We start from the raw sequence: 13,324 nt of genomic DNA on the forward strand, positions 1-13,324 counted from the left end.
TTACGTTTTTACAAACCCCGTTTCCATATGAGTTGGGAAATTGTGTTAGATGTAAATATAAACGGAATACAATGATTTGCAAATCCTTTTCAAGCCATATTCAGTTGAATATGCTACAAAGACAACATATTTGATGTTCAAACTCATAAACATTTTTTTTTTGCAAATAATCATTAACTTTAGAATTTGATGCCAGCAACATGTGACAAAGAAGTTGGGAAAGGTGGCAATAAATACTGATAAAGTTGAGGAATGCTCATCAAACACTTATTTGGAACATCCCACAGGTGTGCAGGCTAATTGGGAACAGGTGGGTGCCATGATTGGGTATAAAAGTAGATTCCATGAAATGCTCAGTCATTCACAAACAAGGATGGGGCGAGGGTCACCACTTTGTCAACAAATGCCTGAGCAAATTGTTGAACAGTTTAAGAAAAACCTTTCTCAAGCAGCTATTGCAAGGAATTTAGGGATTTCACCATCTACGGTCCGCAATATCATCAAAGGGTTCAGAGAATCTGGAGAAATCACTGCACGTAAGCAGCTAAGCCCGTGACCTTCCATCCTTCAGGCTGTATTGCATCAATAAGCGACATCAGTGTGTAAAGGATATCACCACATGGGCTCAGGAACACTTCAGAAACCCACTGTCAGTAACTACAGTTGGTGGCTACATCTGTAAGTGCAAGTTAAAACTCTCCTATGCAAGGCGAAAACCGTTTATCAACAACACCCAGAAACGCTGGGCCTGAGCTCATCTAAGATGGACTGATACAAAGTGGGAAAGTGTTCTGTGGTCTGATGAGTCCACATTTAAAAAAATTTTTGGAAACCGTGGACGTCGTGTCCTCCGGACCAAAGAGGAAAAGAACCATCCGGATTGTTATAGGCGCAAAGTGTAAAAGGCAGCATGTGTGATGGTATGGGGGTGTATTAGTGCCCAAGACATGGGTAACTTACACATCTGTGAAGGCACCATTAATGCTGAAAGGTACATACAGGTTTTGGAGCAACATATGTTGCCATCCAAGCAACGTTACCATGGACGCCCCTGCTTATTTCAGCAAGACAATGCCAAGCCACGTGTTACATCAACGTGGCTTCATAGTAAAAGAGTGCGGGTACTAGACTGGCCTGCCTGTAGTCCAGACCTGTCTCCCATTGAAAATGTGTGGTGCATTATGAAGCCTAAAATAGCACAAGGGAGACCCCCGGACTGTTGAACAACTTAAGCTGTACATCAAGCAAGAATGGGAAAGAATTCCACCTGAGAAGCTTCAAAAATGTGTCTCCTCAGTTCCCAAACGTTTACTGAGTGTTGTTAAAAGGAAAGGCCATGTAACACAGTGGTGAACATGCCCTTTCCCAACTACTTTGGCACGTGTTGCAGCCATGAAATTCTGATTATTATTAAAATTATGAGTTTGAACATCAAATTCAAATTCAATTGAATATGAGTTGAAAAGGATTTGAAAATCATTGTATTCCGTTTATATTTACATCTAACACAATTTCCCAACTCATATGGAAACAGGGTTTGTACTTTTTCAATATATGAATGTAGTAGGCAATCAGTGCTGTGAGAAAGTCACAATGACAAAATGACAGCTTGATTGGGACTATTCATGCAGAATTTCTATTAAGTGATAGAACAGGCTGGAAAACAAGCGGTGGAGGATACGGTCAGTTCCTTGGAAGATGACGCCACCTTTCACCATCTCTCCCATGATGCACCCTACGGACCAGATGTCCACTGCAAACACAAAATATTGTTAAATATTTACATTCGACATCAAGAATGGATATTACAAAATCATTCACATTAATTTGCAAAAGACGACAAATACAGACTGCGTTGTTTCATGCATTTAAAGTATCGACACTAAAATGGTCCCTAGTGTGTGAATGTTGTCCCTGTGATGAGGTGGCGACTTGTCCAGGGTGTACACCGCCTTCCGCCCGAATGCAGCTGACATAGGCTTCAGCGACCCCGAAAGGGACAAGCGGTAGAAAATGGATGGATGGGCATTGAAGTGTTGCATGTTTTATGCGCAATACGCTTTGGTTTGGTGCTTTTATCATTTTAAACCTCAGGCTGGGTTGGTCTCACCTTTCTGGCCTAGACGACCACACACAGGCTCGTCTTCTTATCACTTGGCACAGGTGCTGTCAATGTGCTCCACACATGGAGGGATTTAGTCCCATGCTCACGTTTAACTTTATGTATGGCAATTAGCCTCAAACTAATTTCTGCTGATTTTAAGTTGAAAGTCTCCAGATCAGAACTCTACTCTTATATTTTGGTTTATTGTTGCCTGCATGATTGTGGAACGCCGCAAGCTAGCGACTCACATGGTTATCTGCAGAGCATCTCTTCAGTAAGAGATATAATACTAAACAAAGCACCATCCTCGGAACATTCCCACAGAGGGATGTGTTCCAATTCACAAAATGATCGAATCAGATCAACAGTTTTGTCACTGCTTGATGTCTTTCGGGATCCTTCAGACAGGATCAAAGGTTTTCTATCATTGATACACTGTGGCACTCTGAATCTTGATAAATGAAGTTAAAAAGTTGTGTAAAAAAACATCTGTCGGTAATGAATGAGTATTTTTTATCTATAAGTGTTGAGCAAATGATGTTGGGCATGCACTTCAATAGATAGATTTAGATGTTGATAGGATAGATTTTGATTGATCCCACAATGGGGAAATTACATTGTTGCAGTGCAGGTTTTTACATGAATTAACAGAAGTAAAGCGTAATGAAAAACAAAAAATAGTTTGTGTTGAGCCACAGCAGTTAAGATGACAGCCTGTTTTTTAGCATCTAGAGCAGGGATGTTAAAGTAAATTGTTCTGGGGACCATATTTCTAAAAGGCTAAGGACCGGTGGAATGGACTTCTCCTTCAATCAGGGCCGGCCCGTGGCATAGGCCGTATAGGCAAATGCTAAGGGCGCCGTCCATCAGGGGGCGCCACGCCAGTGCCACAAATGTTGGAGGAAAAGAAAAAAAAAAAAAGTTGGTACTATTATTTCTAAATACAAAAAATAATCCCACGTAAATTAAAATGCAAAGTAAAGCCTATTTAATAGAAATATTATTTGTTACAACATTCCCCCCCCCCCCCCCCGCACGGTGCGCCCCCTCCCTTCCCGTATCATGACTCTTTTTGGACGTCACCACATCAAAAAATCAACACAAGATGTCAAAACGGCCAAAACTGTCAGGTGCCCAGGGAAGAAAAAAGAGAAAAGAAGAGGAGTAGAAACGAGAAAAGACAGAGGTAGCAGGTAGGTAACGTTAGCCTACATGAAATTATTTGTCTGTTACAGAATGTGATAGTAACCTAGCTTTTTAGCATTAAGCTAATGTTACATGATTCGGCAATTGCTAATCAATAAATAGCTAGTTCTGTTTTAACGTCGGGTTAATATTGTGGAGGGGGCTAAATTGTTATGGAAAATAATAATGTAATGTTAGATAATTACAGTACTCCCACCTTACATTCCTTTTGGGACATTTGTATTAGATCTTTTAAGCAGGTGTTTTTTGTTTACATTGTTATTGCCTTCTGGTTAGCTAATGTTTGCCCTGCAGGTAATAGTCACTTTTCCACCCCTTTATATATTAGGTATAGTTGTAAGTAAAAAAAAAAAAGGTCAAAGAGAAAGCTATTCGGGTTCTTGTGAGTATATACACTTCACTGCCGATGTGGGGGGTCGCCACCTAAAATCTTGCCTAGGGCGCCAGATTGGTTAGGGCCGGGCCTGCCTTCAATATTAGTCCTATTTTGCATATTCCGGAGAACCAGCGTTCTCTACAGTTAACATTTGATTTTTGTCAGAGATAGAGGAGCACTCTACTGTTTTAAGGATTGTCTGCAAAAATGTGAGTCCCTCAAGTTTTTGTTTTTTTAACTGATTTAACATGCCACCAGTTTAAGAGCCTTAATCAGACCTGGGCAAATTACAATTTTCAATCCGGCCCGCCGAACATTTCCATATTTTTTATACATCTTTAACTTCGAAACTGTAGCCGCTATTATGATGTGCAGTGATGTTTTCAAATGACCATAAGTCTTGAACTATACAAAGTATTTCAATGGTTGGAATCTGCGTTTCTGAGTGATACACAGGGTATACATCAGAGGTGGGTAGAGTAGCCAGAAATTGTACTCAAGTAAGAGTACTGTTACTTTAGAGATTTATTACTCAAGTAAAAGTAAGGAGTAGTCACCCAAATATTTACTTGAGTAAAAGTAAAAAGTATGTTGTGAAAAAACTACTCAAGTACTGAGTAACTGATGAGTAACATACACACTCATATCATATATATATATATATATATACATACATACATACATATACATTGATATATACAGTATATAATTTATATGTATTTATTTTGCTGTTTTTGTTTACATGTTAAAGGTGTTTTAATGAATATACATGCATGTTTAACACATATAGATTCCTTTCTTTATTGAAGACTAGAATATAAGTTGGTGTATTACCTGATTCTGATGACTTGCATTGATTGTAATCAGACAGTAGTGATGATAAGGTCCACGTTTTCAAATGGAGGAGAAGAAAAGTTCCTCCTTTCTGTCTAATACCACATGAAAGTGGTGGTTTTTTGGCATCTTATTTGTCCAGCTTCCATATTCGTTTTTATACACTTTACAAGAAATACATTGGCGTCAAACTCCGTAGCTTGCTAGCTTGTTTGCGCTGGCTTTCGGAGACTCTTATTTTGAAAGCGCAGGCGCGATGGAGCGGCACTTTTATTGTGAAGACAGGAACGTCCTCATGTGCGGTCAGTCTTTAGGCTTTTGACGGGATGTACGGTTGAAATAAAAAAGTATCTTTTTTCCTTCACACTTTTGATTGATTGATTGGAACTTTTATTAGTAGATTGCACAGTACAGTACATATTCCGTACAATTGACCACTAAATGGTAACACCCCAATAAGTTTTTCAACTTGTTTAAGTCAGGTCATGTGACCACCTGGCTCTGTTTGATTGGTCCAACGTCACCAGTGACTGCATCTGATTGGTGGAACGAAGGGAAACGTCACCAGTAAGGCAGGCACTTTGAAGGTCTGTCTGACAGACCAAAACAAACAAAGCGTGCATTAACAGATCGATAAAAATTAGTAGCGAGTAGCGAGCTGAATGTAGATATAAGTAGTGGAGTAAAAGTAGCGTTCCTTCTCTATAAATATACTTAAGTAAAAGTAAAAGTATGTTTCATTAAAACTACTCTTAGAAGTACAATTTATCCCAAAAGTTACTCAAGTAGATGTAACGGAGTAAATGTAGCGCGTTACTACCCACCTCTGGTATATATAGGTTATTAATAGAGATGTCCGATAATATCGGACTGACGATATTATCGGCCGATAAATGCTTTAAAATGTAATATCGGAAATTATCGGTATCGGTTTCAAAAAGTCAAATTTATGACTAAAACGCCGCTGTACAGAGTAGTACACGGACATAGGGAGAAGTACAGAGCGCCAATAAACCTTAAAGCAGTGGTTCTTAACCTGGGTTCGATCAAACCCTAGGGGTTCGGTGAGTCGGCCTCAGGGGTTCGGCAGAGCCTCCGCCGCGGAGGTCGAGACACGCCCGACTCATCGTGTAAATAAAAACTTCTCCCTATCGGCGTATTATGGATAAACCTCAAACAATGTTCCCTCTAATTTTCCATATGTGTGAGCAAACGCAAAAACTCCTTGAGCATTCGGTGGAGCACATGTGGTCACACCTGCAGCACACCTGTCCCAAACCTGACTAAATAACAAGTTAAAGGTTTTATTATTGTAATCAAATGACAGCAGTCATTTCCATGAGATTATTTTCTAACATAAGTGTTTTGGTCCACTTACAATGACTATAACATATTGTTTTTCATGAGCTGTGTACTAGTATTATTTGTCTGGGTGGGGGGTCCTACTTTGGAAATAATGTGTACCTCTTTCAGATATCGCATTTAGTTTCCACTAAAACATTCACATGTTGCACAATGAGATGTAAACATGGAATTATGTGTACATTCCTGTATCTTTCTGTTTGCAAAATATATATCTATTAGTATTTATTTAATATAATAACATAGTTTTATGATTACGGTTCGGGTTCGGTGAATGCGCATATGAAACTGGTGGGGTTCGGTACCTCCAACAAGGTTAAGAACCACTGCCTTAAAGGCACTGCCTTTGCATGCCGGCCCAATCACATAATATCTACGGCTTTTCACACACACAAGTGAATGCAATGCATACTTGGTCAACAGCCATACAGGTCACACTGAGGGTGGCCGTATAAACAACTAACATTGTTACAAATATACGCCACACTGTGAACCCACACCAAACAAGAATGACAAACACATTTCGGGAGAACATCCGCACCGTAACACAACATAATCACAACAGAACAAATACCCAGAACCCCTAACACTAACTCTTCCGGGACGCTACAATATACAACCCCCGCTACCATGCACCCCACCCCCCCCAACCCCGCCCACCTCAACCTCCTCATGCTCTCTCAGGGAGAGCATGTTAAAAAAAAGAATGCACTTTGTGACTTCAATAATAAATATGGCAGTGCCATGTTGGCATTTTTTTTCCATAACTTGAGTTGATTTATTTTGGAAAACCTTGTTACATTGTTTAATGCATCCAGCGGGGCATCACAAGAACATTAGGCATAATAATGTGTTCATTCCACCACTGTATATATCGTTATTGGTTGATATCGGAATCTGTAATTAAGAGTTGGACAATATCGGAATATCGGATATGGGCAAAAAAGCCATTATCGGACATCTCTAATTATGAAGTGAATCTACATCACAGCAGCAGCTCCGGGCAGAGGAGGCACCAAGCAGTGTGGGCGGGGTTAGTTTCCAGAGCAGCCAGCCTGAAACGTGGGTGTCAGGGACAGACGTGGAAGCAGATTTTTACAACCTTGTTCTACAGAAAAGTGATATCAGATTTTGGGTGTTTTTTGACCCTATGTGTTCATATTTTGCCGTTTTTGTTGCATCTTTGTTAATAATAATAATAATACATTTAATTTGTAAAGCACTTTACATTTGTCAATCTCAAAGTGCTTTTGAGTTTAAAAGGCTACAAGAGTTGCGTTCTGCTTGATTGTAAAAGATGTCGACATTCATATGGTGTTAATATTCAGTGTTTTATCGTTCATAGTTTATATTGTAAATCTCACGTTCTTTATTTTTGACCTAAAATGGAACCTTGAGGAACACTACTAGAACAACTAAAGAAGTTGAACAAATGACTACTGATTGCATCTGAAGTAAACAAGTGACAGTTACTGTAGATAAATCACATTACAAAAAAAAAAATTGTGACTTCCAAAAAATAGAGGACTTAAAGGGTTGCCTTGAGGAACGCTTCAGTTATGTAAATCACAAGTTTGAACCCCAGTGTTTTATCTTTGCAAGCAAGGTAAAATGCCAACACAAGGATCTGCCAATGTATTCACAGTGGTCCAAATCCCGCTGCTCGCTGTACATATCCTACCAAGTCACACCTACACTGTTTCAATGTCCATTTCTCAGACGATATAATTGTTGATGACTGAAGTGATGATATCAACCAAACCTAACCCCTCCACATCCCACCCCCCGGATTGTAAATAATGTAAATAATTCAATGTACATACTCTGATGATTAACTTGTGTGATGACTGTATTATGCTGATAATATATATTTATACCATGAATTGATTAACGTGAACCAAAACTTATTGGGGTGTTACCATTTAGTGGTCAATTGTACGGAATATGTACTGGACTGTGCAATCTACTAATACAAGTCTCAATCAATCAATCAATCAAAGCACCCCAGCGTTTTTATACATTTGCTGAAGAAAAAGTTTGTCTCCAAAGCTTTGAACTGAACCTGCAGACCAGTGTAATGTCATTCCCGGGCCTGATTTGGCCTCCGGTTGAAGAGCCTTCATCTACCTAAAGCAGGGGTCGGCAACCTTTACCAGTCAAAGAGCCATTTTGACCAGTTTCACAAATTATAGAAAACAATGGGAGCCGCAAAATTTTGTTGAAATTTTAAATGAAATAACACTGCATACAATTTTATTTTTTTGCTTTGTGCTATGTATAAACCAGGAGTCTCAGACACGCTGCCCACACCTTTATGTGGAATTTGAAAGCTGGTGCGGCACGCGGGTTTTAAATGAATGGCGCCTGTCAGCGTCATGCGTGCCGTGATGGTACAGCATATAGCGCCCACTACAGCCAGCGTGCCTGATCAGCCACACGTTGTATGGGGCTTCCGCTTGCTCACGTAGGTGACAGCAAGGCATACTTGGTCAACAACCACACAGGTCACACTGACGGTGGCGGTATAAAAAAAAACTTTAACACTCTTACTAATAATGCGTCACACTGTGAACCCACACCAAACAAGAATGACAAACACATTTCGGGAGAACATCTGCACCGTAACACAACATAAACACAACAGGACAAATACCCAGAATCCCATGCAGCCCTAACTCTTCCGGGATACATTATACACCCCCCCCCCAAGAAACCCTGCCCACCTCAACCGACGCACAGAGAGGGGGTGGGGTGGGGGGGTTGATGTGTGAGGGAGCAGGGTTGGGGTGGGGGCGGGGTTTGGTGGTAGCAGGGGTGTATGATGTAGCCCGGAAGAGTCAGGGCTGCATGGGATTCTGGGTGTTTGTTCTGTTGTGTTAAGGTGCAGATGTTCTCCCAAAATGTGTTTGTCATTCGTGTTTGGTTTTGGTTCAAAGTGTGGCGCATTATTAGTAAGAGTGTTAAAGTTGTTTTATATGACCACCGTCAGTGTAACCTGTGTGGCTGTTGACCAAGTATGCCTTGCTGTCACGTACGTGTGCAAGCAGAAGATGTATATTGTATGACAAGTGTTAATACAGATTGTAGAGGGCGCCAAATGTTGTACCATCATGGCACGCCCTTATTATAGCCATAAGGGTGAAAATCGGTGAAAATGAATCCCGGGAGTTTTCTGCGAGAGGCACTGAAATCCGGAAGTCTCACGGGAAAATTGGGGGGTTCAGCAAGTAAGCTGCTGAGCCGCATCAGAGTGATCAAAGAGCCGCGGGTTGCCGACCCCTGACCGAAAGCAAAGCAGCTTAAACATGTTGTCCTTCTTACCATTCTCCTTATACTTCATCCCCAGAATGACCTCGGGTGCTCGGTAGTATCTGGTTACCACATATGGGGTCATCATAAAGTTGGTGCATGCTGTCCTAGCCAGGCCAAAGTCCAATATCTTCAGGGTGCAATCTGACTTCACCACAATGTTGCTGGGTTTTAAGTCCTGTAGGGCACAAACAATGTTTGAAACTCGACATTCTATTGAATGGCCGATGGAAGAGTTGATTTCATGTTGAGCTCCACCGTGCGTACCCTGTGGATGATGCCGGCAGAGTGCAGGTGTCTGATGCCACAGAGGATCTGGTAGAGCAGGTAAGACATTCTCTCATGGTCCAAATCCATGTGGATTACCTGGCAAAGGCTGGCATCCATCAGCTCCATCACCAGATATCTTCAGGTTGATTAAGTATTGAATATAGGCAAGCCAAAGTGAAACATATACAGAAATTGAAGACAATGAAAGCTATCAACGTACAAAAAAAGACACGACTACTCACAGATCCTGAAATTCCTCCAGTGACTTCTGAGGCGTGAACACATTGATCAGACGAATGATCTAAAAGCAGAGATGGTCATTAGTTTACTCAGTGATTGATCCATCCTCATTCACATCTATTTCAAGCTGCAGTGCTTGTGCTAATATCTGATATAAATGATTTGTGTTTATCACTACATTCATTTAGAGTTTGCGCTAAACATTTGTATTCACCACAGTGCTTTACACTTCAGGACTGCAGGAAGAGCAGAACAAGTTATTAGGTACTAAAAGAGAATCAGTGTGCATGTTGCGCAGTTATAAATCCATAGCTATGTACATAGTCTAGAGGGGAGGAGAATCCAATAATGTGTCAAAGTCGTACATTTTTGTGGTTGACACATTTTAGCAGCACAAGCTCCCTGTATGCACGTTTAGCGTGTGTCTGGTTCTGGAAGGGCCGACACAGCTTTTTCACCGCCACCGGGATGCCGAGGACTGTATCGAGGGCAGAGCTGGTCATGAAAAAAGACAAAATGTGTCACAAACTGCAAAGTTGTTGTTTGATTTGCAGTCAACTTGATGAACGAAAAGTTTGCAAAACCTTTTGTCACTAAGCTTTTCAAAAGGAGGAAAAAGATACCATAAGGAAATGTTGAACTCGGAAAATACAAACCCCGTTTCCATATGAGTAGGGAAATTGTGTTAGATGTAAATATAAACGGAATACAATGATTTGCAAATCCTTTTCAACCCATATTCAATTGAATGCACTACAAAGACAACATATTTGATGTTCAAACTCATAAACCTTTTTTTTTTTTTGGCAAATAATAATTAACTTAGAATTTCATGGCTGCAACACGTGACAAAGAAGTTGGGAAAGGGCATGTTCACCACTGTGTTACATGGCCTTTCCTTTTAACAACACTCAGTAAACGTTTGGGAACTGAGGAGACACATTTTTGAAGCTTCTCAGGTGGAATTCTTTCCCATTCTTGCTTGATGTACAGCTTAAGTTGTTCAACAGTCCGGGGGTCTCCGTTGTGCTATTTTAGGCTTCATAATGCGCCACACATTTTCAATGGGAGACAGGTCTGGACTGCAGGCAGGCCAGGAAAGTACCCGCACTCTTTCACTATGAAGCCACATTGATGTAACAGGTGGCTTGGCATTGTCTTGCTGAAATAAGCAGGGGCGTCCATGGTAACGTTGCTTGGATGTTGCTCCAAAAGCTGTATGTACCTTTCAGCATTAATGGCGCCTTCACAGATGTGTAAGTTACCCATGTCTTGGGCACTAATACACCCCCATACCATCACACATGCTGGCTTTTCAACGTTGCGCCTATAACAATCCGGATGGTTCTTTTCCTCTTTGGTCCGGAGGACACGACTTCCACAGTTTCCAAAAACAATTTGAAATGTGGACTCGTCAGACCACAGAACACTTTTCCACTTTGTATCAGTCCATCTTAGATGAGCTCAGGCCCAGCGAAGCCGACGGCGTTTCTGGGTGTTGTTGATAAACGGGTTTCGCCTTGCATAGGAGAGTTTTAACTTGCACTTACAGATGTAGCGACCAACTGTAGTTACAGGCAGTGGGTTTCAGAAATGTTCCTGAGCCCATGTGGTGATATCCTTTACACACTGATGTCGCTTGTTGATGCAGTACAGCCTGAGGGATCGACGGTCACGGGCTTAGCTGCTTACGTGCAGTGATTTCTCCAGATTCTCTGAACCCTTTGATGATATTACGGAGCGTAGATGGTGAAATCCCTAAATTCCTTGCAATAGCTGCTTGAGAAAGGTTTTTCTTAAACTGTTCAACAATTTGCTGTGGTAAATTTTAACTTTATAAATAAAGTTGATTTGATTTGATTTGATTTGCTCAGGCATTTGTTGACAAAGTGGTGACCCTCGCCCCGTCCTTGTTTGTGAATGACTGAGCATTTCATGGAAGCTGCTTTTATACCCAATCATGGCACCCACCTGTTCCCAATTAGCCTGTTCACCTGTGGGATGTTCCAAATAAGTGTTTGATGAGCATTCCTCAACTTTATCAGTATTTATTGCCACCTTTCCCAACTTCTTTGTCACGTGTTGCTGCCATCAAATTCTAAAGTTAATGATTATTTGCAACAAAAAAAATGTTTATGAGTTTGAACATCAAATATGTTGTCTTTGTAGCATATTCAACTGAATATGGCTTGAAAATGATTTGCAAATCATTGTATTCCGTTTATATTTACATCTAACACAATTTCCCAACTCATATGGAAACGGGGTTTGTATAATAAAATGATGTGCAAATCAAGAAGACACTAAGCTAATGCTAGGCTAAGGCGAGCATGTCATGGTCTCATTAGGTGCATTAACAGCACACAGTCCATTAGGCATTGATAATTATTCACTTTAACAACTTTCATGGTGCTGCCACGGCTAAGCAGGCACAAACACATTAGAAGATAATCTGATCATTAGCTTTCCTGCTCATTTTCCATAGACCATTACTTTTTAGAGGCAAACATTCTGAAAAGATGAATGGTTACTTGATTAAAGTCCAAAATGACGGTCCAAACACCCCATTTGAATAACGGAAAGGCAAAATGACAACCTCGGGGGAGAATGCACTTGAAAGCAATTCTGCTTTTATTGTTTATTTTTTGATCAATGTGCCACAATCTGCAAAATATAATAAAATACAAAAGTTGTATCAGAAATGTCTTTATAAAAAATAATATTGATTGGTTAGTTTAATAGTTTTGCTATCAAATGTCCAGTAAACCATGACAAATCAAATAACTAAGGCTGCAGCTAACGATTATTTTTCTATCGATTAATCTATAGATTATTTTTTTCCGATTAATCGGTTAATCTATAGATTATTTTTCCTTTTACCGATTATTTTTTTATTCAAAATGAAGATGAAAAAATAAATGCAGGCCAGTTTTTTTCAAAAGGCATGGCTTTTATTTACAAAAAAAAAAGTATGGCCACTCAGTCAACATGATAAAATATTCTGTAACAATGTAAACATTTAAAACTTTTAACATTTAACAAAATTAAAAGTAGCTTATTTGCTTTTTAATGTGCAAATATAAAATAAACATACAGTGCAAATGTTAATATTCTGCAATAGTATAAGCATTTCAAAAGTAAAAGTATTGCTTATTTTGCTTTAAAATGTGCAAAAATAAAGATAAACATCCAATACAAAAAAGTGCGTATTTCCTTGAATTGGCGGCGGGTATATAGTATTCGCATGCCTCCAATTACTGCCGGCTCAAACTCGTTTCGCAAAATAATTAGCGCATGCTTGGCCTTACCGCCGGCTCAAACTCGTTTCGCAAAATATTAATTTTATTAGCGCATGTCTGGAATTTCCGCCGGGTCAAATTCGTTTCGCAAAATAATTAGCATATTTCTAGAACTTCCGCAGGGTCAATTTCGTCACGTCATGAGTGACACTTCACCTGTCATCATTTTCAAAATGAAGGAGGCTGATTTCAATCATTTGAAATGGCATAAAGGGAAGAAGATTAAGAGCTATTCAGTAGGATTGAAGGTCCAAGCTATTGAATATGCTAAAAAGAACAGTAAGCAGCTATGTTTTATTAATATACCGGAGCTGCGTGTGTCAA

The 13,324-nt window shown here is 40.0% G+C and overlaps 1 protein-coding gene across 3 annotated transcripts in view; it reads right to left on the minus strand.

Annotated features, from left to right (window-relative positions):
• The window catches only part of mapk9 (mitogen-activated protein kinase 9), a 54,870-nt gene that overhangs the window by 17,256 nt on the left and 24,290 nt on the right, over positions 1-13,324 (minus strand). For all 3 annotated transcript variants that reach the window (XR_012049353.1, XM_061930517.2, XM_061930515.2), the window contains exons 3-7: positions 10,067-10,196; positions 9,704-9,762; positions 9,459-9,597; positions 9,204-9,369; positions 1,682-1,753 (exon numbers count right to left, since the gene is read on the minus strand). Coding sequence is in view for 2 of the 3 variants with exons in the window: in XM_061930517.2 (XP_061786501.1) it covers positions 1,682-1,753; positions 9,204-9,369; positions 9,459-9,597; positions 9,704-9,762; positions 10,067-10,196 (566 nt within the window). In the remaining variant the exon portion in view is untranslated. The remainder of the gene's footprint in view (positions 1-1,681; positions 1,754-9,203; positions 9,370-9,458; positions 9,598-9,703; positions 9,763-10,066; positions 10,197-13,324) is intronic.

Source organism: Nerophis lumbriciformis, linkage group LG36 (genome assembly GCF_033978685.3).
Source record: "Nerophis lumbriciformis linkage group LG36, RoL_Nlum_v2.1, whole genome shotgun sequence".
NCBI classification, from domain to species: Eukaryota; Metazoa; Chordata; class Actinopteri; order Syngnathiformes; family Syngnathidae; genus Nerophis; species Nerophis lumbriciformis.